The sequence below is a fragment of the Carcharodon carcharias genome, chromosome 14 (assembly GCF_017639515.1).
Source record: "Carcharodon carcharias isolate sCarCar2 chromosome 14, sCarCar2.pri, whole genome shotgun sequence".
Classification (NCBI taxonomy): Eukaryota; Metazoa; Chordata; class Chondrichthyes; order Lamniformes; family Lamnidae; genus Carcharodon; species Carcharodon carcharias.
The window spans coordinates 126,332,700-126,357,534 of NC_054480.1; the positions used below are offsets into that span (position 1 = coordinate 126,332,700).

General features: G+C 43.2%; 1 protein-coding gene across 2 annotated transcripts; it reads left to right on the top strand.

The window, feature by feature from the left end:
• Window positions 1-999: 999 nt before the first annotated feature.
• On the top strand, window positions 1,000-21,554 carry babam1 (BRISC and BRCA1 A complex member 1). 2 transcript variants are annotated; one of them, XM_041205111.1, is made up of 9 exons: window positions 1,000-1,593; window positions 3,901-3,959; window positions 5,300-5,420; window positions 6,240-6,318; window positions 6,978-7,002; window positions 8,226-8,355; window positions 10,213-10,269; window positions 17,230-17,316; window positions 20,134-21,554. In XM_041205111.1, the coding sequence occupies exons 1-9, from the start codon at window positions 1,024-1,026 to the stop codon at window positions 20,332-20,334; spliced, it is 1,329 nt and encodes a 442-aa protein (XP_041061045.1). In that variant the 5' UTR covers window positions 1,000-1,023; the 3' UTR covers window positions 20,335-21,554. The 2 variants fall into 2 exon arrangements, with proteins under 2 accessions (XP_041061045.1, XP_041061046.1); XM_041205112.1 differs by lacking the exon at window positions 10,213-10,269.
• The last annotated feature ends 3,281 nt before the right edge of the window (window positions 21,555-24,835 follow it).

Consider the following 24,835-nt stretch of genomic DNA (forward strand, 5'->3'; position numbering starts at 1 on the left):
CTTGTAGATGGTACACACTGTTGCCACTGTGCGTCTGTGGTGGAGGGAGTGATTGCTTAAGCTGGTGGATGGAGTGCCAATCAAGCGGGCTGCTTTGTCCTGAATGATGTCAAGCTTCTTGAGTGTTCTTGGAGCTGCACTCATCCAGGCAAATGGAGAGTATTCACACTCCTAACCTGGCCTTGTAGGACAGGTTTTGGGGGTCAGGAGGTGAGTTACTCAGGATGGTCTAATTACCATGTGACATGTTTACATAGATAGTTTCCATTATAACGAAGGATGTAAATATTTGATAGAATTACAGGGGCGAAAGAGGTCAGCAGGTACATGGTGTTGGTGTTGGCTTTTTTAAAGAGCTGCCCAACTGTTCCTACTCCCCTGCTTTTTCCATATCACCCTGTAAATCTTTATATTTTCAAGCGTATCTCCAAGCAAATGAGATGCAGACAGGCATAATGTGAAGCCATAAAATCCTATGTGGTTGAAATGCAGATGTAACAGGTTCAAGATAAATAGAACAGATAAACTGAGTAGAATAAGTTGCCCTACCCATCCCCTATTAACAATAGCAGACTGGGAAACAAAAAATCAATCTTCCTCCTCCATTAGAATGGAAATAATGCAGGAATTTCTTATCTGCCACAATATATTGACATTTTATGCTGAAATTGATAAGGTGCATTAATAAGAAATAGATTTTGAAGGGATCTATAATTATATGGACAGATGGATATTAATGCCAGGGGCTTGAACATGGGCAGCAGGCTGAGCTACCGTGGTGTATTCTGGGAACTGTAGTTTCTTCCTATTTGGCTGCTTTGGGCAGAAGTGGATTAGGAACGACATCTCCCACAATAGCCCGCGACCAGAGGTGGGTGGGGCCGCGCCGCACTCTGGGATTGTAGTCCTTCCTGTGCCATCAGCCGCCGGACAAAGAAGCGGAAAGAACTACAGCTCCCTAAAGGCCTTGCGCGAATGGCCACACCCCCTTTCCGAATTTCCGCTTTGCGCAGCGTCGTAAAGATGGCGGGGGTCGCTGAGGACGGGAGGGAGGCTCCTGCCGGCTCTGAACCCGAGCCCGAGCCTTCCGGCCCGATGGAGCAGCGGCCCAGCACCCGCTCCAACCCCGAGGGGGCAGAGGACAGGCAGGATCCGCCCGGGCAAGGGGCGCAGGCCGGCAGTAGGGAGGGAGATGGGGAGGCTGGGACTGAGAGTCCAGGAGCCGGGGGAAGGACCAGGAGCAGCCGGAGGAGGCACCAGGAGCAGGAGCCCCAGGCCCAGCCCCAACCCCACACCCTGCCCCAACCTCAACCCTCATATCAAAGTCAGCCCCAATCTCAATCCCAAAGTCAACCCCAATCTCAGCCCCAAAATCAATCCCAATTCCTGTCCAAGTCCCAGTCCTTACCCCAGTCTCAAAGCCAGCCCCAGTTTCAAAACCAGTCTGCGCCCTCAGGCCAATCTTCATTCCTGCCCCAATCTCAAAGCCAACCCCAGTTTCAATCCCAACTCCAGTTGCCGGCACAGTTCCAAAGCCACCCCCAGCCTGAGACTCAGATCAGAACTCCGAAGGTTAACTGCCCCGAGAAAGTGGTGAGTTTTGTTGAGGTTACGCTGCACTGCTTCACCAAAAAAACATGGAATGTATAAAATAGTTTGAAGAAGTTTTGTAGGTTTTTCCGATAAAAAATAGTTGACGATGATCCAGTGTTCTGTGAAATGTGCTAGTTGCTGAAGATTGTATGAAGGAAGATGCGTAACGTAGGATGTTGAAGTGCTGCTTCATTTATTTGGGAAGGTGGCAGTTGGAGGTCTCAGTATTTGGAATGATTTAGGTAGACAGTTTGGAATTTGGACATTCTGTAGAAGGGAATGGGCTTGTTAAGTTGAATGGACTTTTCTCAATCTATTCGTATGTTCTAGTTACGATGTCTAAGGCTATCATGAAGGCCACGTTACAACCGCAGCCGATATTATTAGCTGAGCAAGCGAAGTCCCAAAAATAACTTTTTTGTATTTTGAAAACGGCGTTGGGGGTGGTGGGCGTGGGTTGGGAACTTCTGATCCCAAAAACATAGAATCCCAATAACACATTTATGATTTAAAATTTTCAAAAAAAATTAATAAGGAGAAAAAACACTCACTCACAAGTAAAATTACACAGTTGAAACAGTCGTACAAAATATTCCCCCCCCCCCAAAAAAACATGGGCCAGAACACACATGTAAACTACGTGGCAACAGCTCCCTTATAGATTTTTAACCATTAAAATCCAGTAATATTACCCAAGGCAAAAACTGCTATTTTAATAAAGTATACTACATGACTTCTCACTCTCTTCCATTCTGCTGTGGAACCAAAGGAAGTTCAGAAACAGACTGCTTTCTGAAAACTGAGACTTCTCTGGTTTGAAACAGCTTTTCTCATCATAGAGCTGGTCTCAGGACATTTTCCCCACACAGCTAAACATCTCCCTTAAATGTTTTTGTTTCGTTTTCTTCCTAGACTTTATTGTCTTAAGCCCCTCTTTGAACTCAACTTTTTCCAAAATATAAAAATCTTTCATGTCTTCCTATTGTCTCCACTTTCATGTCAAATAAAATTGAATAACATTTCCTTATTTACTTATGAAACCTTTGTAAGTTGTAAAAGTCCCTTAAACACTATTTGACATTTAACAGCTGAATAGCCAAATCCTTGCCTATCACCTAATGTAAATTTTAAAATCCAATTTACTTACTTGTAATCCCAATTTCACCATAGCCTCTCATTACAAATGCATGCGTCTAATACCTTTACCTTTTATCTCTCAATTCCCACAGGCAGGCCGCCTTTACTAATCTTCCACCAGTTCAATTACCCACGGGGAGAGACACACATGCATGCACACAGCCGCCTTTATGGAATACCACCATATTCCCAAAAATATTTAAAAAGATAACATCTATATTCACAGCTGTCACTGTCTATTATAGGAGAGGTAAGGAAAATAACATGGAGAAGGAGAAAGTCAAGAGTAACTCTGGCGGTTAGTATAGCAGAGTCACAAATGTACAGCCATGTCTTGGATCCCAATCAGAACTCTTGAACCCTTTCATCTTGACCCAATTCTAGAGCAAGAATCACTCTCAAAACAGTATCTGAGCCATGAATTGCAACATACTTCAAAACTTTTGTCTTTCCAAATGAAAATTATGTCTGGAGAGAGTAAGTTGAGCTGTGTAAGGGCATAATAAATAGGAGCAGATATAAACTATTCAGCTGTTTGTGCCTTCTCCTCCATTCATTAAGAACATAGCTTATCTTCTATCTCAATTCCACCTTCCCACACCGTTCCATATCCCTGATTCTCTTAGTATCCAAAAAGCTATTGAGCTCGCTGTTGAAATTGCTCAACAACTGAGCATCTGGATTCTGGATTAGAGAATTCTAAAGCTTCATAACCCTTTGAGCGAAGAAATTTCTCCCCATCTCAGTCCCAAATGGCTGAACTCTTATTCTGAGACTGTGACCACTAGTTCTAGGCTCTCAATTAAGGGGACAGCATCAACCCTGTGAAGCTCCTAAGAATTTTTCAAAAGCAAAATATTGAGGGTATTGAAAATCTGAAATAAAAACAGAACATGCTGGGACTACTTGGTCGATCAGGCAGCAACTTTGGAGAGAATGACCAAGTTAACGTTTCAGGCTAGTGACCATTTGTCAGAATATAATTGATGAAAGGTCACAGACCTGAAACGTTTAACTGTATTTTTGTCTCCTTAAGAATGTTATATGTTTCATTGCGATCATCTCTCATTCTTCCTGAACTCCTTGGAATATTGTCAGTTATCTGCTTATCATGTAGGAAAGGACTCTAGAAAGAGACAGGCCTCACGTTTTCTTCCATTCTCTTTACAGATCATCTGTTTGGACCTTTCAGAGGAGATGTCGCTGCAGAAGCTGGATTCGATGAATGGGTTAGGATGCTTCATGCTAATATTTTGACACACCTTATATCACCAACTACTGAATGGGCAGGGGTTCTTTCCTCTAGAAAAGAGAAGACTGAGGGGTGACCTAAGAGCTTTTTAAAATTATGAAAGTGTTTGATAGGAAAAATGCAGAGAACAAAACTAGGGAACATAAATATAAGACAGTCACTAATAAATCATTCGGGAGAAATGTCTTTATCCAGGGAGTGGTGAGAATGTGGAACTTGCTACCACAGGGAGTGGTTGAGGCGAAGCTGGATAAACACACAAGGGAAAAAGGGATAGAAGAATATGTTGGTAGAGTTGTACAGGAGGTTGTTCGTGTGGAGCATGAAGATGGCAGACCCCTGTACTGTAAATTTTATCTAATTAGCACTGTGTGGATGTGATTTGGGTGTTAATGCTTTATATTTGATCAATCTGTGCCATCTGATTTGGGAATCATGTTCAGGATTACATAGGATATACAGCACAAAAACAGACCATTTGGCCTGGCCAGTCCATGTGGTGGTTACGCTGGATTCGAGCCTCCTCCCATCTTTCCTCATTCAAATCTATCATAACCCTCTATTCCCTTCTCCCTCAAACACTAGTCTAGCCTCCCTTAAATGCATCTGTACTAGTTGTCTCAATTACTTCCTGTAGTAACGAGTTCCACATTTTCACCACTCTTTAGATAAGCTTGTTGGCATGACTACGTCCAGTGGTCCCTGGCCCTGGTTATAGGCTTTGATCACAGTTTGAAATAGTCGGGTTGTGCTGCTGGTGGGGAAGGTAGTTGCTATTGTGTTTGACTGCAGATTTGGTCGAGTGAGAGAGGTTATTGTATTGCTGTGATTGGGATTTTAGATTTTAAGGTGGAAGTGTTGTGTGTTGAATCTGACAAACTCCTAGATGTGAGCTTTTTAGGCTTTATCTCTGGAGTTGTAAAAAATTATTTTCATAGGATATGGGCATCACTGGCAAGGCTACCATTTGTTACCTGTCCCTAATTGGCCCACCAGGAGAGCCGGCAGTCTGCAACCAATTTGGACCACTCCACACGATAGCAAGAAACAGCTGAGTACAGTCAATAAGCAAAGGCTGTGGCTCTGGCAACATCCTGAACGCTATGCTGCAGATATGTACTCCAAAACTAGCTGAAACTCCAGCCAAGCTGTTCCAGTTCAGCTAAAACACAGGCATCTACCTGAGAAAGTTTAAAAAAATGTCCAACTGAGTTGACAGTGCCTTTGGCATAGTGAGGTTATTGGACTGGGGGTGTTATTGCATTGACTATGATCAAGCATTGGGAGTTGTTGTTTTGGTTCTTTTTGTCTATTCAGTTCAAAAACGAATGCATTAAACATCGCTCAGAAAATGATTGAAATGTTTGTCCGGACAAAGCACAAGATTGACAAGCGGCACGAATTTGCTCTCGTGGTGGTGAACGATGAGGTCACTTGGGTAAGAACAATGTATCAGTCTAAAATAGGGGAGGGGGCCTGCACGATAGGTTCCATACGTTTCCATGATGTAATCCCAGTAATCTATGTTAGGATGAACATTACCCATTCATAGTTGATCAACGAACAAATGATTTGTTGATTGTTTATGATTTTAATCTGTCTGTCTTTCAATTACCCATTCAGTTTTACCTGTCAACAGTCAGTGTACTTTTTTTATTCATTCATGGGATGTGGACATCATTGCCCATCCTTCATTGCCCTTGTTCAGGGGGCATTTAAGAGTCAACCACATTGCTGTGGGTCTGGAGTCACATGTAGGCCAGACCAGGTAAGGATGCCAGATTTCGTTCCCTAAAGGACACTAGTGAACCAGATGGGTTTTTGCAACAATCGACAATGGTTTCATGGTCACCCTTAGACTTTTAATTCCAGATTTTTTTTTTAAATTATTGAATTCAAATTCCACCATCTGCCATGGTGGGATTCAAACCCTGGTCCCCAGAACATTACACTGGGTCTCTGGATTACTAGTCCAGCGACACAATACGCCATCACCTCCTGAAAGAGTAGGGAATAGAACCAATCAGATAGCTCGTTCAACGAACCAACACAGGCACGATGGGTTGAATGGCCTCCTGTCCTGTAAAATTCTGTTTCTTTATTGCCAAGTTCAGTCCACTAGAAGGCACTAGAATGAAATGTTGTTTACGTATTGGCTAGAGATCAAGCGGCATTAAAACAGGTTGTCCTCTGTGTAGTACTGGTGTGAGATGTGGCTATTACATTACATTTCTATGTCCCTTTTCTCTCCTTCCAGTTGTCAGGATTCACCTCTGACCCCCGGGAGGTTTGCAGCTGCTTATATGACCTGGATACGAATGTCTGTGAGTCATTCAGTATCCTTTTGTAATGGATCCAAAAATCCTGGAATGGAATATATTGTTGCAGCAGGTGCTTACTGCAAGACTTTACATCAATATGTTTATTCCATGCCTGGTATTCGAGAGTGTACTGACTTTAAGGTGTGGAAGCCCCTGCTGTGAAATACTATGTGCAGTGTTGTTATCAGGAGCAGGGTAACCTACCAATACATGTCAAAGTTTCATATTGGGAAAACAGTGAAAAAAAGTCTCCAATAATAATACATTCTGGCCTTTCAAACCCTGGCTTAGGGTCACGCTGGGGTAAAATACTGGTGCATGCAGCACTGTCAGTGTATAATATTGGGGGACAGGTCTGTTGCTGCATAACACTGGGGTACAGCACTGGTGGGGACAGGTCTGTCACTATTAACACTGGGGCACTGTACTGGTGGGGACAGGTCTGTCACTGTATAACACTGGGGTACTGTACTGGTGGGGACAGGTCTGTCACTGTATAACACTGGGGTACAGTACTGGTGGGGACAGGCCTGTCACTGTATAACACTGGGGTACAGTACTGGTGGGGACAGGCCTGTCACTATGGCACCATGAACCTATTGGGCTGAATGGCCTGTTTCTATGCTGTAGATGTTAGATAATTCTTTATTCTTTTCCTTAAAGTGTATTTTCAGATCTGGATGGACTATTTAACCTCATGTGAGTGCTCATGATTATTAAATGGAGTTTAGCTTGAGTTGGAATGTCCAGTGAGTGTTACTTTGTTATGTTCTGCCATTGGTGGGTGTGTGGGGTGGGGGGAATTCCCATACCGGTTTAAGTTACTGCTGAATCTGGGTTTTGGGGGGGTGTTGGGAGGGTGTGGGGGGTTGAGTGAGTGGGTGTGGTGGTGGGGGTGGGGGGTGCAGGGAGTTCCCATACCGGTTTAAGCTACCGCTGAATCTGGGCTTTGTTCTGATGACACTTCCCATTAAAAAAGTTAAATTTTAAACTAACCTCTGGGCCTACTGATAGTGTGGAATCGAAGGTGCAGGTCATAATTGCCTTTGGATTAGAATACTCCTTTTTGGGAGGCAGTGACAGTGGGCATCTTCCTTCAGAGACTGCAAGAAAGATTGTATTGTATTTCTGTAGCGCTTTTTAGGACCTCAGAATGACCCAAAGTGCTTTCTAACCAATTAAATGCAGTCATTGTTGTGATTTGGGAAGTTTAACAGCCAAGTTGTGCATTGAAAACACTAATAAAGAGCAATGTATTAATGATCAGCTAGTCTCCTAGGTGATGTTGGTTAAGGGATAAATATTGGGAGAGTTCCCCTGTCCTCTTCCGAAACAGTGGGACATTATATTTTACATCCATCTAAGAGGGCAGACCGGACATCTGTTTAACATCTCATCCGAAAAACCTCTGACAGTGCAGCATTCCCTCACTACTGCTTTGGGAGTTTCAGCCTAACTTTTGTGCTAAAGTCTCAGGGGTGGGATTCCAATCCACAACCCTGTACCTTGGAGATGAGAGTGTGCTACCCACTGAGCCATGGCTGATTGTGATGGATGTAGATTGCAGAACAAAATACTAATATTGGATCAGCTCAATTGAGCGTGTACAATTCAACAATATTGTTGCAGGCCTAGAATGAGATTTATCAGAATGGTTGTCTGGCTTTGCAGTGAATCATGGATACTCTCGCCACCCCTAGACTGTGAGTTCTGCCAGCCATTTGACATTGGGAAAGTAGGAGTCATAGTCAAAAAGCCCAATGTCCTACCACACTCTCCAGTCTTGGCGAAGAGATCAACCTGAGGTTAATAAATGGCGCTTTGATGCTCTTGCTCTGAGATCAGCTCTCTCCGTGGCCATTATCAACCTCCGCGAGCTTATTACTCTGATCAATTCTTTTGTTTAAAATCTGACCCTGCAGACAGCAGAAGATTGAGTTGCCAGTAACGGAAAATGTTCAGACTATCCCACCACCATACATCGTACGGATGATTCTGGTCTACATTCGAACACCCTGCCACCCACAGGCCATCTCCATTGAGCGGCTCAGTGTGAGTAGGACATGAGATTTCTCATTATGCTTGAATCTTGTGTTAATCATATCTCTACCTCCCTGCCCGTCCCAGCCAAAACCTGGCCGAATGATGCTGGGACAGGGCATTGTCTGCTGTCTGCTACTTCACTCAAGTGGCCAATCCTCATGCATGAGTATGGAGGGGGAAAAAGTTATCATCATTTATCACATGGCTGTTTGTGGGATCTTGCTGTTTGTATATGGTTGTCACTTTTCCCTGCATTACTAGATTTCAAAAGTGAAGGCCGTTGTGAACTCCTGACCAGTCATTTAGGACAGATGGAAGGAAAAAGTTCTTCACTTAGAGGGTTGTGAATCTGAAGAATTCACTGCTCCAGAGGGCTGTGGATGTGCCCTCCTTGAGTTTATTCAAGTCTGAAATCGATAATTTTTTTGGGCACTAAAAGAATTGTAGAATTTAGGGATTGGGTAGGAAGGTGAAGTTGATGTAGCAGATCAGCTGTGATTGTATCGAATGGCGGAGCAGGTTTGACAGGACGAATTGCTGATCCTGCTGTTTATGTTCCCATGAGAGACGCTATATAAATGCAAGTTCTTTTGGACAGTGTGTGTCTACAGGGAGTTGCCCCTCCAGGAACAAGGGAGGTCAGAGCTCTGGCCAGTCCTGTCCTCTGCCACTACTCACATTTACTTTACAGAAATAAGGCACTGGATAGTGAGCAGGATGAACTCTAGATGATCTTCCCTCTTTGACCCAGGGTATTGAGGTCAGAATTAGCCTTGTATTGCCACTGCAGCTGAAATCAGCCAACTCGGTCCTGATCGGGAATCAAATCAGGGCACTGTATTTGCTACTGAGCCATTGGTGGTGTCCCTGTTTGGAAAATTTAAAATCCCAGAGGGTACATTTAGCAGGATGGAATAAAAGGACTGAACTTCTTATTCAGTCTGGGGAATGTTACCAGGGAATGCGATTGAAGTGAGCGTATGGGATGAGCAGGCAACTATGTGTTTCTGGAGAAAGATGGGATTGGGGGATTGAGGAATATGTGGGCTTGAGGTATGGGACATGTGAGATTAAGGGTAGGATTGGGGAATATGATTGGGATGTGGGATTAGGGGATATGGTGGGAGATGGGATTGTTAGGCCAATTGGACTTTTTTTATTGCTGAAACTTCGTGTTCAATAATAAATCTCCTGCTGTCCTGACCACAAACACAGCTCTGACGAAACCCATCACCCCAGATTTCTATCTTTTTATACTCGGTGACAGATCATCCACAGCTCTCTGGGGTAGAGGATTCCAAAGATTCACAATCCTTTGAGTGAAGAAATTTCTTCTCGTTTCAGTCCTAAATAGCTTACCTCTTGTGGGGCATTCTAGAACGAGACGCCATAGTTTTAGGCTAAGGGGTGGTAGATTTAAATTAGAGATGTGGAGGAATGACTTTTCTCGAAGGGTCGTGAATCTATGGAATTCACTACTTCAGAGTGCAGTGGATGCCAGGATGTTGAATAAATTTAAAGAGGAGATAGACAGATTTTTAATTAGTATCGGGTTGAAAGGTTATGGGGAGAGGCAGGAAATTGGCGTTGAGACCGAAATGAGATCAGCCGTGATCATATTGAATGGCGGGGGCAGGCTCGAGGGGCTGAATTGCCTATTCCTGCTCCTAGTTCGTATGTTATGTTCTATGTTCTTATCCTGAAACTGTGGCTCCCAGTTCTACACTCTAGACTTTCCAGCTCGGGGAAACAGCCTCCGATCATCTACTCTATCAAAGCCCTTCTTTATACATTTCAATGAGATCCCTTCTCATTCTTCTAAACTATAGTGAATATAGACCTAGTTTACTCAATCTCTCTTTATAGGACAACCCCAATGTCCCAGGAATCTGCCAAGTGAACCTTTGCTACACTCCCTTTGAGGCAAGTATATTCTCCATTATGTGAGACCTAAATTGTACAGGTGTGGTCTCACCAAGGCCCTATATAATTGCAGGAAGACAATCCCTTTGTAATAAAGGCTAACTTACTATTTGCTTTCCTGATTGCTTGCTACACCGCATGTTAACTTCCTGTGATTTGTGTACAGTGCCACTCTCTGAATAGCAATGTTTCTGCAGTCTCTCTGCATTTAAAAAAATTTTGTTTTTCTTGTTTTCATGCCAAAGGAGATAACATCATACTTCCCCATATTGTTTTCCATCTGCCATGTTCTTGCACATTCAGTTATACTGTTGATTCCTTTGCAGCCTCTGTGTCCTCGTCATGGCACACTCCCACTTATCTTCATATTGTTAGCAATTTTGGAAACATTACACTCATACCCCTATTCTAGGTCATTGATATAGATTGCAAATAGCTCGGACCCCAGCACCGATTTTGCAGCACCCTGTGAGTAATAGCCTGCCAACACAAAAAGGACCCATTTATTCCTACTCTGTAGATAAAAGCAAAATGTTGCGGATGCTGCAAATCTAGAACAAGAACAAAAATACCTGGAAAAATTCAGCAGGTCTGACAGCATCTGTGGAGAGGAATACAATTGACATTTCGTGTCCGTATGACCCTTCATCAGAACTAAGGAGATAGAGAAATGAGGTGAAATATAAGCTGGTAGATGGGGGTGGGACAGGTAGACCTCGTTAGGGGGCCAGTGATAGATGAAGGCAAAGAAGAGATTGCCAAAGATGTCATAGACAAAAGGACAAAGGGGTGTTAACAGTGGTGATATTATCTAAGGATTGTGGTAATGGGGACATTAAGGGTAGCAAGCAGGACAAGCTAGTGGCAGATAGCCCTAGTGGGGGTGGGGTGGGGGGGAAGGGATCGAAGTGGGCTAAAAGATGGAGATAAAACAATAAATCGAAATAAATTTAAAAATAGGTGGGAAAAGAAAAGTAAATTTGTAAAACAAATTATAAATTATTGGAAAAGGGGGGATCAGAAAGGGGGTGGGGAAGGGAGGAGAGAGTTCATGATCTGAAATTGTTGAACTCAATATTAAGTTTGGAAGGCTGTAAAGTGCCTAGTAGGAAGATGAGGTGCTGTTCCTCCAGTGAAGCTCAACGCAAACTGGAGCATTGCAGCAGTCTAAGGACGGACATGTGGGCATGAGAGCAGGGTGGTGTGTTGAAATGGCAAGCGACAGGGAGGTCTGGGTCATGCTTGCGGACAGACCGAAGGCGTTCCGCAAAGCAGTCACCCAGTCTGCGTTTGGTCTCTCCAAACGCAGACTGGGTGACTGTTTTGCGGAACGCCTTCGGTCTGTCCGCAAGCATGACCCAGATCTCCAAACGCAGACTGGGTGACTGCTTTGCGGAACGCCTTCGGTCTGTCCGCAAGCATGACCCAGATCTCCCTGTCGCTTGCCATTTCAACACACCACCCTGCTCACATGCCCACATGTTCGTCCTTGGCCTGCTGCGATGTTCCAGTGAAGCTCAACGCAAACTGGAGGAACAGCACCTCATCTTCTGACTAGGCACCTTTACAACCTTCCGGACTTAATATTGAGTTCAACAATTTCAGATCATGAACTCTCTCCTCCCACCCCACCCCCTTTCCAATTCCCCTTTTTCTAATAATTTATAATTTTTTTACAAATTTATTTTTCTTTTCCCATCTATTTTTAAATTTATTTCGATTTATTGTTTTGTCTTCACCTTTTAGCCCATTTCGATCCCTTCCCCCCACCCCACCCCTACTAGGGCCATCTGCCACTAGCTCGTCCTGCTTGCTACCCTTAATGTCCCCATTAGCACATTCCTTAGATAATATCACCACCGTCAACATCCCTTTGTCCTTTTGTCTATGACATCTTTGCCTCCACCTATCATTGACCCCCTATCGAGCTCTAACTGTCCCACCCTCCTCTACCAGCTTATATTTCACCTCATTTCTCTATTTCCTTAGTTCTGATGAAGGGTCATACGGACTCGAAACGTCAACTGTATTCCTCTCTGCAGATGCTGTCAGACCTGCTGAGTTTTTCCAGGTATTTTTGCTTTTATTCCTACTCTGTTTTCTGCCTGCCTTCTGATTAATCCTCAATCCTCTCTTAATTTATCACCCCAAATCCCATGAGCCCTGATTCTGTACAATTTCTTGTATGGCTCATTATTGAATACTTTTTAAAAATCCGAATACACTACATCCACCAGTTCCCCTTATCTATCCTGCTTGTTACAATCTCCAAAGGCTTCAACAGACTTGTTAAGCATGGCCTGGCTCCCTAATCCATGTAGTTCTAACATTTTTTGTAACACCAGTCCCAGAGGATGAGAGCAGCAAAAACTCAACACCCTGACCTCTTCATAGGTCATCCGAGCACCACCCTGTACAGACTCTCAGCTCACTGAGACCTCCAGCACTGGCACTCAGCCCCATCTGCCAGCCAGCTTCTGTCAGTTTTTGTCCCCCTCTACACTAAATTTGAAGAAGTAAGCCCTTGTTTACAATCCCCCCCCCACGGGCTTGTCCCACCACATGTCTGTGACCTCCTGCTACCCTGTATCTCTCCAGGAGCCCTCTGCTGTTCTTTGGGTTTTGCATTGCACTGTCCAACAGCAGCAAGAGGCTTTATCCCTGTGATCTCTCCTTCTGTTCGTAATTCCTCCATTTTTATACGAGACAAAATGGTAAAATATTTTACTAGCACATCAATGAAGGGATAAACAGGATAATACCACAGGTAATGATAGAGAGATGGCAGAAATACTAAATAATTATTTCACTTTGGTATTTCCCAGTGAGTTAGAACAGGAAATCATGATTTTGAATGATGACATGAGTAATGAGATAAGTGCACTAAAAGTAAAAAAGGGGAAGTATTGAATAAACTCAAAAGAGGGTAAAATCCCTGGTTTGAATGAATTGCATCTATGTATTTTAAAAGAATCTAGGGAAGCGATAGCTGAGGCATTATGTACATATTTAATAATTTGTTAGAAAAAGGTGTAGTGCCAGAGGACTGGTGGATAGCTAATGTACTTCCTATGTTTAAGAAGAGGGTCAGAACATGTCCAGGAAATTATAAACCAGTCAACATAACATTGGTGATAGGAAAAATAATGGAATAATTACTAAAGGAGAGAATAGAAGGATATCTAGAAATGAAAAATACAATAATAAGTCAGCATGGATTTCAAAAGGGAAAATCTTGCTTGACCAACTTTATTGAATGTGTTGACGTGGTAACAGACTGGACAATGGTAATGCAGTAGATGTAATTTATCTGGATTTTCAAAAGGCTTTCAATAATGGTGCCCCATAATAGACCAATGAATAATATCAGAGAATATAGAGTCAGGGGACAAGGGACAAAATGGATTGCTAGCTGGCTTCAAGGCAGAAAGCAGGGAGTGGGAGGAAAGGGTAGTTATTCAGACTGGCCGATATGGGAAGTGGAGTTCCACATGGATCAGTGCTGGAACCACTGCTGTTCACAATTTACATTAACAATTTGGATTTTAGAATCAAAAACACAATTTCTAAATTTGTGATGACTCCAGTTGGGGGGAATACTCAGCACTGAGGAGGACTGCAACAAATTACTGGAGTAATTTGTTCCTGCTGCACGGAACTCATTTCTTGTTATCTTGACTCCATTCCCTCTCCCCTTGTCCAGTCCCTTCCCACCTACCTCCGTGATTCCTCTGATACCCTACATCATATCAGCAATTGCCAGATCCCTGGCCCCAACCGCCTCCTCTTCACCATAGACGACCAATTCCTCTACACCTCCATCCCCCACCGGTTTGGTCTGATGGCTCTCCGCTTCTTCCTCAAACAGAGGCCCGAATGATCCTCATCCACCAAAACTCTCCTCCGTCCAGCTGAACTTGTTCTCTCACTGAACAATTTCTCCTTAAACTCCTCTCACTTCCTTCAAGGGAAGGCTATGGGTACCCGCATCGGCCCCAGTTATGCCTGTCTCTTTATGGAGTGTGTGAAACGTTCCTTGTTCCAGTCCTACTCCGGCCCCCTCTCACAACTCTTTCTCCGGTACATCGATGATTTCCTCGGTGCTGCTTCATGCTCTCGCCTGGACCTGGAAAAATTAATAATTTTGCTTCCAACTTCCACCCCTCCATCATTTTCACATGGTCCATCTCTGACACTTCCCTTCCCTTCCTTGACCTCTCTGTCTCTATTTCTGGTGATACACTATCCACCAATATTCCCACAGCTACCTCAACTACAGCTCGTCACATCCTGCTTCCTGTAAGGACTCCATCCCATTCTCTCAGTTCCTTCGCCTCCGTCGCATCTGTTCTGACGATGCCACTTTCAAAAACAGTTCCTCTGACATGTCTTCCTTCTTCCTTAACCAAGGTTTTCCACCCACGGTAGTTGACAAGACCCTCAACCATGTCTGGCCTATCTCACGCGCATCCGCCCTCACACCTTCCTTTCCCTCCTAGAACCATGATAGGGTCCCCCTTGTCCTCACTTATCACCCCACCAGCGTCAGCATTCAAAGGATCATCCTTCGCCTTTTCTGCCAACTCCAGCATGATGCCACCACCAAACACATCTTCCCTTCAACCCCCTGGCGGCATTCCGCAGGGATCCCTGGTCCACTCCTCCATCACCCCCTACACCTCAACCCCCTCCCACTGCACCTTCCCATGCAACCGCAGAAGGTGCAACACCTGCCCCTTTACTTCCCCTCTCCTCACCGTCCAAGGGTCCAAACATTCTTTTCAAGTGAAGCAGCATTTCACTTGCACTTCCCTCAATTTAGTTTACTGCATTCACTGCTCCCCATGCGGTTTCCTCTACATTGGAGAGACCAAATGCAGACTGGGTGACCGCTTTGCGGAACACCTTCGGTCTGTCCGCGAGCATGACCCAGACCTCCCTGTCGCTTGCCATTTCAACACTCCACCCTGCTCTCATGTCTGTCCTTGGCCTGCTGCAATCTTCCAGTGAAGCTCAATGCAAATTGGAGGAACAACACCTCATCTTCCAAGTAGGCACTTTACAGCCTTCTCGACTGAATATTGTGTTCAACAATTTTAGACCATGAACTCTCTCCTCCATCCCCACCCCCTCTCTGATGCCCCCTTTTTTTCCCAATAATTTATATAGATTTTTCTTTTCCCACCTATTTCCATTATTTTTAAATGTATTTCCATCCATTGTTTTATCTCTACCTTTTAGCCCATTTCGATCCCTTCCCCCCACCCACCCCCACTAGGGCTATTTGTACCTTGTTCGTCCTGCTTTCTACCCTTAATGTCACCTATTAGCACATTCCTTAGATAATATCACCACCTTCAACACCTCTTTGTCTTTTTGTCTGTGACATCTTTTGGTTATCTCCTCCTATCACTGGCTCTCTATCCAGCTCTACTTGTCCCACCTGCCCTTAAACCAGCTTATATTTCACCTCTTTTCTATTTTTCCTTAGTTTTGTTGAAGTCATACGGACTTGAAACGTTAACTGTGTTCCTTTCCGCAGATGCTGTCAGACCTGCTGAGTTTTTCCAGGTATTTTTATTTTTGTTTTGGATTTCCAGCATCCGCTGTTTTTGGCTTTTAAATTACAGGAGGATGTTTATATACTTACAGAATGGGCAAACAGATAAATGAAATTCAACACAAATAAATGTGGGCTAGTGCATTTTGTTAGGAAAAATAGAGAGGTCACGTTACTTGAAATGTCGTGCCGGCGCAGACACGATGGGCTGAATGGACTCTTTCTGCACCGTTACTTTTCTGTGCTTCTGTGGTGTGAATCTGGGTGAGGTAGGGGAACAAAGGGATCTCTTGGTACGGACACACCAATTACTGAAGGTTGTGTCACAGGTTAGCAAGGTCAGAAAATAGCAAATTAAGCACCAGGTTTTATCTCTAGCCGGATAGAATTGAAAAGCAGGGATGTTATTCTGAACCTGCATTGAACCTTGATTAGACCACACTTCCAGTACTGCGTGCAGTTCTGGTTTCCTAAATTATAAAAAGATATAGAGGCACTGGAGAGGCACAGAGAATATTTACAAGGATGATATCAGAAATGTGGGTTTACAAATCAGGAAAGTATTGACAGGCTTAGGTCTCCTTTCTCTTGGAAAAAGAAAGCTGAAGGGTGACCTAATCGAGGTATTTAAAGTAATGAAAGGTTTTGATGGAGTGGTCACAGAGAGAATGTTTCCTGTTGTGGGGAAGAGCATAACTTAGAGGCCATCAATATAAGATAGTCACCGAGAAATCCAATCAGGAATTCAGAAGAAAGAATTTGGAACTCGTTACCGCAGGGAGTGGTTGAAGTGAATAGTATGGATGCATTTAAGGGGAAGCTAGACAGCTTATGCACGAGCAGAAAATAGAGTTATGATGGTAGATTTAGATAAGGAAAGATAAGTGGAGGCTCGAGTGGATCATAAGCTTTGGCGTGGACTGGTTGGGTCAAATGGCCTGTTTCTATGCTGTATATCCAATGTAATCCTGTGTTGTTCATATTGTTCTATCCCTTCACCTTCAAAAACCTCCCAAGACCCTGCTTCTTCAATGTGATAAGATTAGCAGGCCATTCAACCCTTTGAGCCTTCTCTGTCATTCAGTTAGATCATGGCTAATCTGTATCTCAACCCCATTTACCTGCCTTGCTTCAGTAATCCTTAATACTCTTGACCAACAACAAACTCAATTTTTGCTCCTGTCTTGTTACCTGCTCTTAGTGTTTACTTGGTATCCAGCCCCCTTGAGTGAAGCACTCTGCAATGTTTCACTGGGTTGAAGGTGTGGCAAATGTAGTTTCTGCTTTTTAAAAAAAAAAGCACTTGTCGAAGGACCCAGAGCATTACTCAGTGTGACGTGTTTCACCTCTTTACTTGATGCCTGATATAAACCCTGCGTTTTCTCCACTTCTGTCCTCAGAAAATTCTGCAATCTCCTTACTTTTTCTTTGACATGATTTACATTCACAATGGGACGGAAGAAATGGATGAGGACTCCATCTGCAAGGTAGGGTGTGTTTTGTACTTATCTATCACACATGCTCTTTTTTTCTCTCTCTCTTGTGCTCCAGTACTTGGCCTGTTTATAGAACCGTAGGAAAGTTAGGTCACAGAGGATGTTGAGCCTATCGTGTCTGCACTGGCTGAAAAAAAACTAGCCGTCCATTTTAATCCCACCTTCCAGCACCTGGTCTGCAGCCTTGCAGTTTACAGTACTTCAGGTACAGATCCAGTTGGTACCTTTTAAATGAGTTGAAGATTTCTGCCTTAACTACCAATCTGGGCAGTGAATTCCAGACACCTACCACCCTCTGGGTGAAAAAAGTTTTCCTAATAGCCCCTCTAATAATAGCCCCTCTAATCCTTCTACCAATGACCTTAAATTTATGCCCCTTGGTGATTGACCTCTCTGCTAGGGCAAACAAGTCTTCCCGGCCTACTCTATCTAAGTCCCTCATAATTTTGTACACCTGAATCAAGTCACCCCTCAGCCTCCTCTGCTCTCAGTATAACAACCCAACCCTAGTTTTATGAAGCTAGCTGTTTCTCATGTTACCATGCAGTAGCAACATGAGTGGTATTCGCCACTAACAGCATGCTGCTGTCAAGCCAAAGAGATGTTCTGCCTATCACACAAATGAGTAATTTGGTATATGAATTTCAGTGCCAATGTGATGCTAGGTATGTAGGCCATATGTCCCAAAGACTGGCGGATCGTATCAAACAGCATGGCCCAATGTTCACACCAGTCAAGGTACAGACTGTACCCAACCAGCCTGTGCTTGCAAAACTTCAAACACAGTGCCCAGTGTGATTCTGCGATTAGACAACATTTGCTAAATAGTCCTCAGTGTGCTAAGAATTACACTGACACCAATTTAAGATTGTAAGTTGGGTTCACAATGTGGTATATTTGCATGTATTGGAAGCTACCTATATTCATAAACAAGGCCCTGTTCTTTGCAGAAAGAAAGAACACGTACACACATTGTGCCTGTTTCAGCTAAGCAAAATAAGTGACAGCCATTCGCTAACTCATTCCTCAGGGCAATGCCTTGACCAATCAGGATCAAGCTGTCTGGTTTAAATTTCAAACAATGCTTGGCAGTTAACTGTCAGTCACCTTGGTGCATTCTCCATGGCAGCGCATCTACCAATCAGAGTCCACTTGTCAACCATTAAGCACTCTCTTCTCATACAGTTTAAATTGTTGTTTTTCCCTTATTATTCTGGCAAAGTGTGCTGATGAGTGCAAGATGAAAAACTTTGACATGTCTCTTTTTTTCAGCAAAACCCCAGCCTAGCTAACCTTTTCTCATAGCTGCAATTTTCCAGCCCTGGCAACACTCTTGTAAATCTCTCCTGTACTCTCTCCTGAACAATTATGTCCTTTCTGTAATGTGACCAGAACTGTATGCAAAACTCCAGCTGTGGTCTAATCAATGTTTTATACAGTTCCAGCATTATATCCCTACTTTTATATTCTATACTTTGTGCAGCAAAAGCGGCATATGGAATTCTCTCCTTTGTCATCTTATCCACCTGTCCTGCCACTTTCAGGGACCTGTGGTCATGCACTCCAAGGTCTCTCACTTCCTCTACCCCTCTTAATATCCTCCTGTTTATTGAGTATTCCCTTCCTTTGTTTACCCTCTCAAAATGTATAACCTCACACTTCTCCAGATTGAATCCCATTTTCCACTTTCCCGCCCACTCAACCAAACTCAATCGTTCTGGAGCTTGCAGCTATCCTCTTCACTGTCAACTACATGGCCGATTTTTGTGTGATCTCCAAATTTCCCAATCATACCTCCCACATTTAAGTCCAAATTATTAATGTATACAACACACAGCAAGGGCCCCGACACTGAGCCCTGTGGAATGCCATTGAAAACCACTTTCCATTCACAAAAACATCTGTCGATCATTACTCTTTGTTTCCTGGCACTGAGCCAATTTTGATCCAATTCGCTTACACTCCTCTGTGTTCCATGGGCTTTTACTTTCCTGATCAGTCTGCCATGTGGGACCTTGTCAAATGCCATACTAAAATCCATGTAGACCACATCCACTGCACTACCCTCATCAACCCTCCTTGTTACTAACTCAAAAAATTTAATTAAGTTAGTAAGACACAACTTTCCTTAAACAAAACCATGCTGACTATCCCTGATTAATCTGTGCCTCTCTAAGTTACAGTTTATATTGCAGCTTTTTAACCAAGTTGGTGCAGGTCCTCCTGAGGGAGTAAAGAATGAACCTTCATTTATACAGCACCTTTCACAACCTCAGGTGGTCCCAAAGCACTTCACCAATGAGATGTTTTTCAAATGTCATCACAATTGTAGCAAAATGCAGTAGCTAAATTGCAACCAGCAAGATCTCTCAAACTGTAATGAGATAACGTACCTATTAATCTCTTCTTGGTATTTTTGGCTGAGGAATAAATATTGGCCAGGAATACCAGGAGAACCCTTTAACTTTTCTGCAAATAGTGCCATGGAATGACAGAACAGACAGAGCCTTGGTTTAAAGGCTCACCCGCGCAGCACCTATGACAGTGCAGCATTCCCTCAGCAGTATACTGGAAAGTGTCTCCGGAGTGGAGCATGAACACATCATCTTATGACTCTGAGGCCAAATTGATAAAGGGTGCCAGGAAATATAATTCCGGAAAATGCAGCTCACCACCACCTTCTCAAGCGCAATTAGGGATGGGCAATAAATGCTGGCCATGTAAATGGATAACAAAAGTGACCATAATCATTGTGTTTTTTTACAAATTCTGGAACGTGTGTTTAATTTTTGGGTTTTTTTTGTACAGGAAGTTTATTCATTTTTCAATAACTTGGATACAAAGGGGACCAGCTACAAATATGATGTGTCACTCACCGGGCAGGCTGTGGAGCTGCATAACTGCATGGCCAAGTTACTGGCACACCCGCTGCAGAGGCCGATCCAAACTCATGCAGTTTATAGCCTGCTTGAGGATGAGGAGGGAGTGGAGGTGGAAGCGACTGTTTGATGGAAGAACATTGGCATGAGAAGTGAATTAAAACCCTCTCTCTATCTATCTATACATTAGAGAAGTCTCCATGTGGGTTTGTGTGCATACACAGTCTTGGCTAATCTGCAAGTATCTTGCTTCAGGACAACCCAGTTCCTTAATAAATCTGAGTGTTCCTAGAGTTGAATCCCCAATAACACATGTTCAGCTTTATCATTGAGCTGTTTCTACTCTCCTGTTCCAAATGGACTATTCTTCTTCTTGAATTCTACCTGTTCAGTCTATGACAACTAATGGCACTTTTCCTGTGAAATTGGAGAACAGCACAATTCAAACCTCGGATGCTTTTGGGAGTCATTAGTAAATTGGCACCAAAAATTACACAAGTCAATGTACTTCAACAGTGAATGACAAGTTCAACTCTTCCCTCGATTATACAGCCATCATCACCCATTCGTGCCCCCTCCCCCCACCCCATTTTATAACTTATAGACCTGTACCCTATAGCATTTTTTCAAAGAAGAACAGTGAAATGCACCCCAGTCTCCTGCCTGATTTTCATCCCTCACTCAGCATCACTAAACCAGCCTAGTTTGTCTACGTTATAACACTGTGCTTCGATGGCTGTAAAGTGTTTATATATGGGTGCCTCGCCCTGTAACTCCAGCCCATTCTGGCCTTGGCTGGATGTGGCGTTGTGCTACAGTGAATGCTTGTGTGCACTGGGAATTCTTTCTCACTGTCACACGGAGGTTGAGCTGTGGCATGAGAGTATCCAGAATTTCTGGTAGACTACAAACTTCTCCATTGCGTTGGAATGCTTTGGCTTCAGGACCCACTGCAGAGACTTGAGCACATAACCTAGCCTTATACTTTGTGCAGTACTGAGGAAGTGCTTTGTCACTTTTGGGCATGGTGTTCAATCAGGATCTCGTCTTTCTATTCCAGTTGGATTTTAAAGATTTCATGGCATTAATGGAAGCAGAGAATGGGGTTTCTGGCAACCAACTCATCCCCAAAACACACATTCAGATGATGATTCATTCTAATATGTTTGTGACTTTACTGTGCATGATGGCTACTGTGCTTATAAAATCTTCACACTTCAGAGTAATTCATTAGATGTGAAGAGTTTCAAGAGGTTTAAAACGCATAAGCGATATGTAAATACAACTGTGTTGAAGGAAAACAATTATTGCCTAACTGTTTTTAGCAAGAAAATAAAGCTACTGAAAAGATCTTCTGTATCTTTAATGTTACACAGAATGTTCAACAAAAACAGGCTATTCAGCCCAATGCTGGTCCATGCTCCACATAAGTCTCCTCCCAACCCTATTCATCTCACCCTATCCTTCTATTCCTTTCTCTAGTGTGTTTATTTAGCTTGCACGTCTTTGACTTGTCTTGCTGATTGCTTATATGTAAAATCGCAACCCAGGTATTTCTCCTGCTGTGTTCTGTTAGCAATGGTGGTGAGGCCAGAGACAAAGCAACTGAAGGGTTTTTTCTTTATTCTTTCATGGGATTTGGGTGTTGCTGGCAAGTCCAGCATTTATTGCCCATCCGTAAATGTCCTGGAACTGAGTGGCTTGCTAGGCCATTTCAGTGGGCATTTAAGAATCATTTTACATATAAGCAATCAGCAAGACAAGTCAAAGAGGTGCAAGCTAGATAAATACACGAGAAAGGAATAGAAAGATCCATTGCTGTGGATCTGGAGTCATGTAGACCAGACAGGGGAAGGACAGCATTAGTGAAGCAGATGGGTTTTTAACCAACAATTGATAGTAGTGTGGCTACCTTTATTTATATATATATATATATATTCCAGTTTTATTAATTGAACTTAATTTCCACCAGCTCCTGTGGTCTGATTTGAACCAGTGTTCCCCAGAGCATTAACCTGGGCCTCTGAATTACTAGTCAAGTGACATTACCACTATGTCACCATCTTCCCATGGGAGGGGATTATAATGTTGGAGGAGGTTGAGAGACAAGGTGGGGGGGTCAGGCTGTGGTGTGATTTGTAGAATGCCCACTTGGTTGAGGAAATTGTACTTTTATTAGAGCACTAAGCACCTTATCCAGAGCTGGTCAGCAAGAGACGAGGAGACATTCGGGTAAGTAGCAGAGAGAGATTCCTAATAATGGAGCTTATGAGGAAAGATCACAAGATAATTCCAGAGGAGGAAGGCCATTCAGAATGACCGTAAAATTCCTTCCCGCTGTATGAGCTAATTGGTTCTTAAATGATTCTGAGTTTTTCATCACCAGTAATCCAACTGGGAACCTAGTCCATGTATTGGGGATTTTTTCTCAGTCCTGAATTTGCCAACTTCTACTTTTGAGCCGGGTACCATTTGCAATTCAAAGTAAGTTTTCAGATTTATCTTGTATAGTTTTGGCCTTGGTTCAGTAGCTGTACTTTCATCAATAGGTGGTAGGCTATTCCAGAAACCTGAACAAATAACCAAGGCTGATAACTGCACTGTTGGAGGTGCAACCTTGCAGATGAGACCGAGGTGCTGTTTGCCCTCTCATGAATGCAAAAGATTCCAGCGCTTTACTGAAGTAGAGCAAAGGAGTTCTTCTCGTGTCCTGGCCAATATTTATCCCTCAGCCAACATCGGTCTAAACATTATGATAATTTATCTCTGTTGTTAGTAGGAGCTTGCTGCTGTGTTGACTGCTGCATTTTTCTATATGATAACTGACAACATTACAAAAATACATCATTTTCTGTGAAGCGTTTTGGGGTGTCCTGTAGTTGTGAAAGGTGTGATATGAATGCAAGTCTATATATGATTAATGAGCAAAGATTTGGCCAAGTTGGCTTGCAACCTAGGCTTTCCAATTCCCTTTTCTATGGTTATATTTGCAGCGGTTTCATTCCATGATTTCACACTTCCAACTTCCACGCCCTCCCTATTGGTCAACTGACACATTTATCCTCTTGGTTTTCCCATACCAATTGGACAGTGAACAGGCTCTCTGGATGATTCTGAATTGTCAGTCAAATTCCTCCCAACACCCCTTTCTGCTTTTTTATACTCCTATGATTTTTCTCTCTGGTTTCCCTCCGTTGTCCTGGCCCATTCATTCATGGAGGCTCCAGGAAAATCCATGAGGATTTGCTAATTTGAGGGTGCCTGCAGACTACAGATCAGAAAAAAGTTAATAGCATTTAGGAGGAGAGGTAACAAATTGCAACATAAATCAATAAGCAAATAAATAATGAGTTTCAATATCGGAGACACAATCTCCTAAATGACTACAGCTAGAAACAGTGGTCCAGTGAGATTTAGGGGTCCCTCTACATAGTGGTCAGATTCAAAAAAGAATTACAAAGGCTAATGGAATGTTATCCTTTATAAGGAAGGGCTAGGATATAAAACAGGAATATTTGCTACAACTATACAACACCTTGATTAGACTGCATCTAGAGTAACTGTGTATAGTTCTGGGCATTGCATCTTAGAAAGGATATTGGCCTAGGAAGGAAGGCAGAGCACAGATTTACCACAACATTACCATGTTGCCAAGGGTTAGATTAGGAGGAGCAATTACATAAATTAGACTTAATTGGAAAATAGAAGATTCAAGGGGGGTTTGATTATGGATTTTAGCAGGGAGATGGTGGTGTAGTGGTAATGTCACTGGACTCATAGCCTGAAGGCCCAGGTCAATGCTTTGGCAATATGGGTTCAAATCCCATCATGGTAGCTGGTGGAATTTAAATTTAATAGAATTTGGAATAAAGTTAGTATCACAGATTGGGACCATGAAACTGTCATTGATTGTTGTAAATGTCTTACTAATGCCCTTTAGGGAAGAAATCTGCTATCTTACCTGTCTGGCCTATGTGTGACTCCAGATCCACAGCAGTGCGGTTGACCCTTAACTGTCCTCTGAAATGGCCCAGCAAGCCACTCAGTTCAAGGGCAGTTGGGGATGGACAACAAATACTGGCCTTGACAGTGACACCCACATCCCATGAAAGAATTGATAGGGTAGATAGAAATTATTTCTGTGAAGGGAGTAGACAGGAGTCAAGGACAATGCTTAAAATCAGAGTCACACCATTCAAGAGAAAAGTTAGGAAAAACTTTTTTTACACACACTCTGTCCCATAAAACAATGGATGTTAGCTCAAATTTTGAATCTCAGAACACTAGAATTTTGCTAGTTAAAATGATTAAAAGATGTTAATGGCTATGGAGCCAAGAGAGGCCAATGAAGATACAGATCAGCCATGACATTTTTGACTAGTAGAGCAGGCTTGGGGCTATTGCCCTCCTGCTTCAATGGTCCTCCCATTTCTGATCTGTTAATGTCCCTGTGATTTACCCCTGCAGGTTACAGAATCATAGAATGGCTACAGCCCAGGCCATTCAGATGTCATGTTCGTGCCCACTCTCTGCAACTCCAACTTGTCTAGTTCCACTGTCCTGCCTTTTCCCTTTAGCCTGCGGTTTTTTTCTGTTCAGATAATTATCGAATTTCCTTTTGAAGGCCATGA

Coding starts and splice junctions, on each gene's coding strand:
- babam1 (XM_041205111.1), top strand. CDS start 1,024: ATGGCGGGGGTCGCTGAGGACGGGAGGGAGGCTCCTGCCGGCTCTGAA. Junction 6,319..6,977: donor GAATGTCTGTGAGTCATTCA/GTATCCTTTTGT, acceptor GTGTATTTTCAG/ATCTGGATGGACTATTTAAC. Junction 10,270..17,229: donor TTTGCTACACTCCCTTTGAG/GCAAGTATATTC, acceptor TTCTGTCCTCAG/AAAATTCTGCAATCTCCTTA.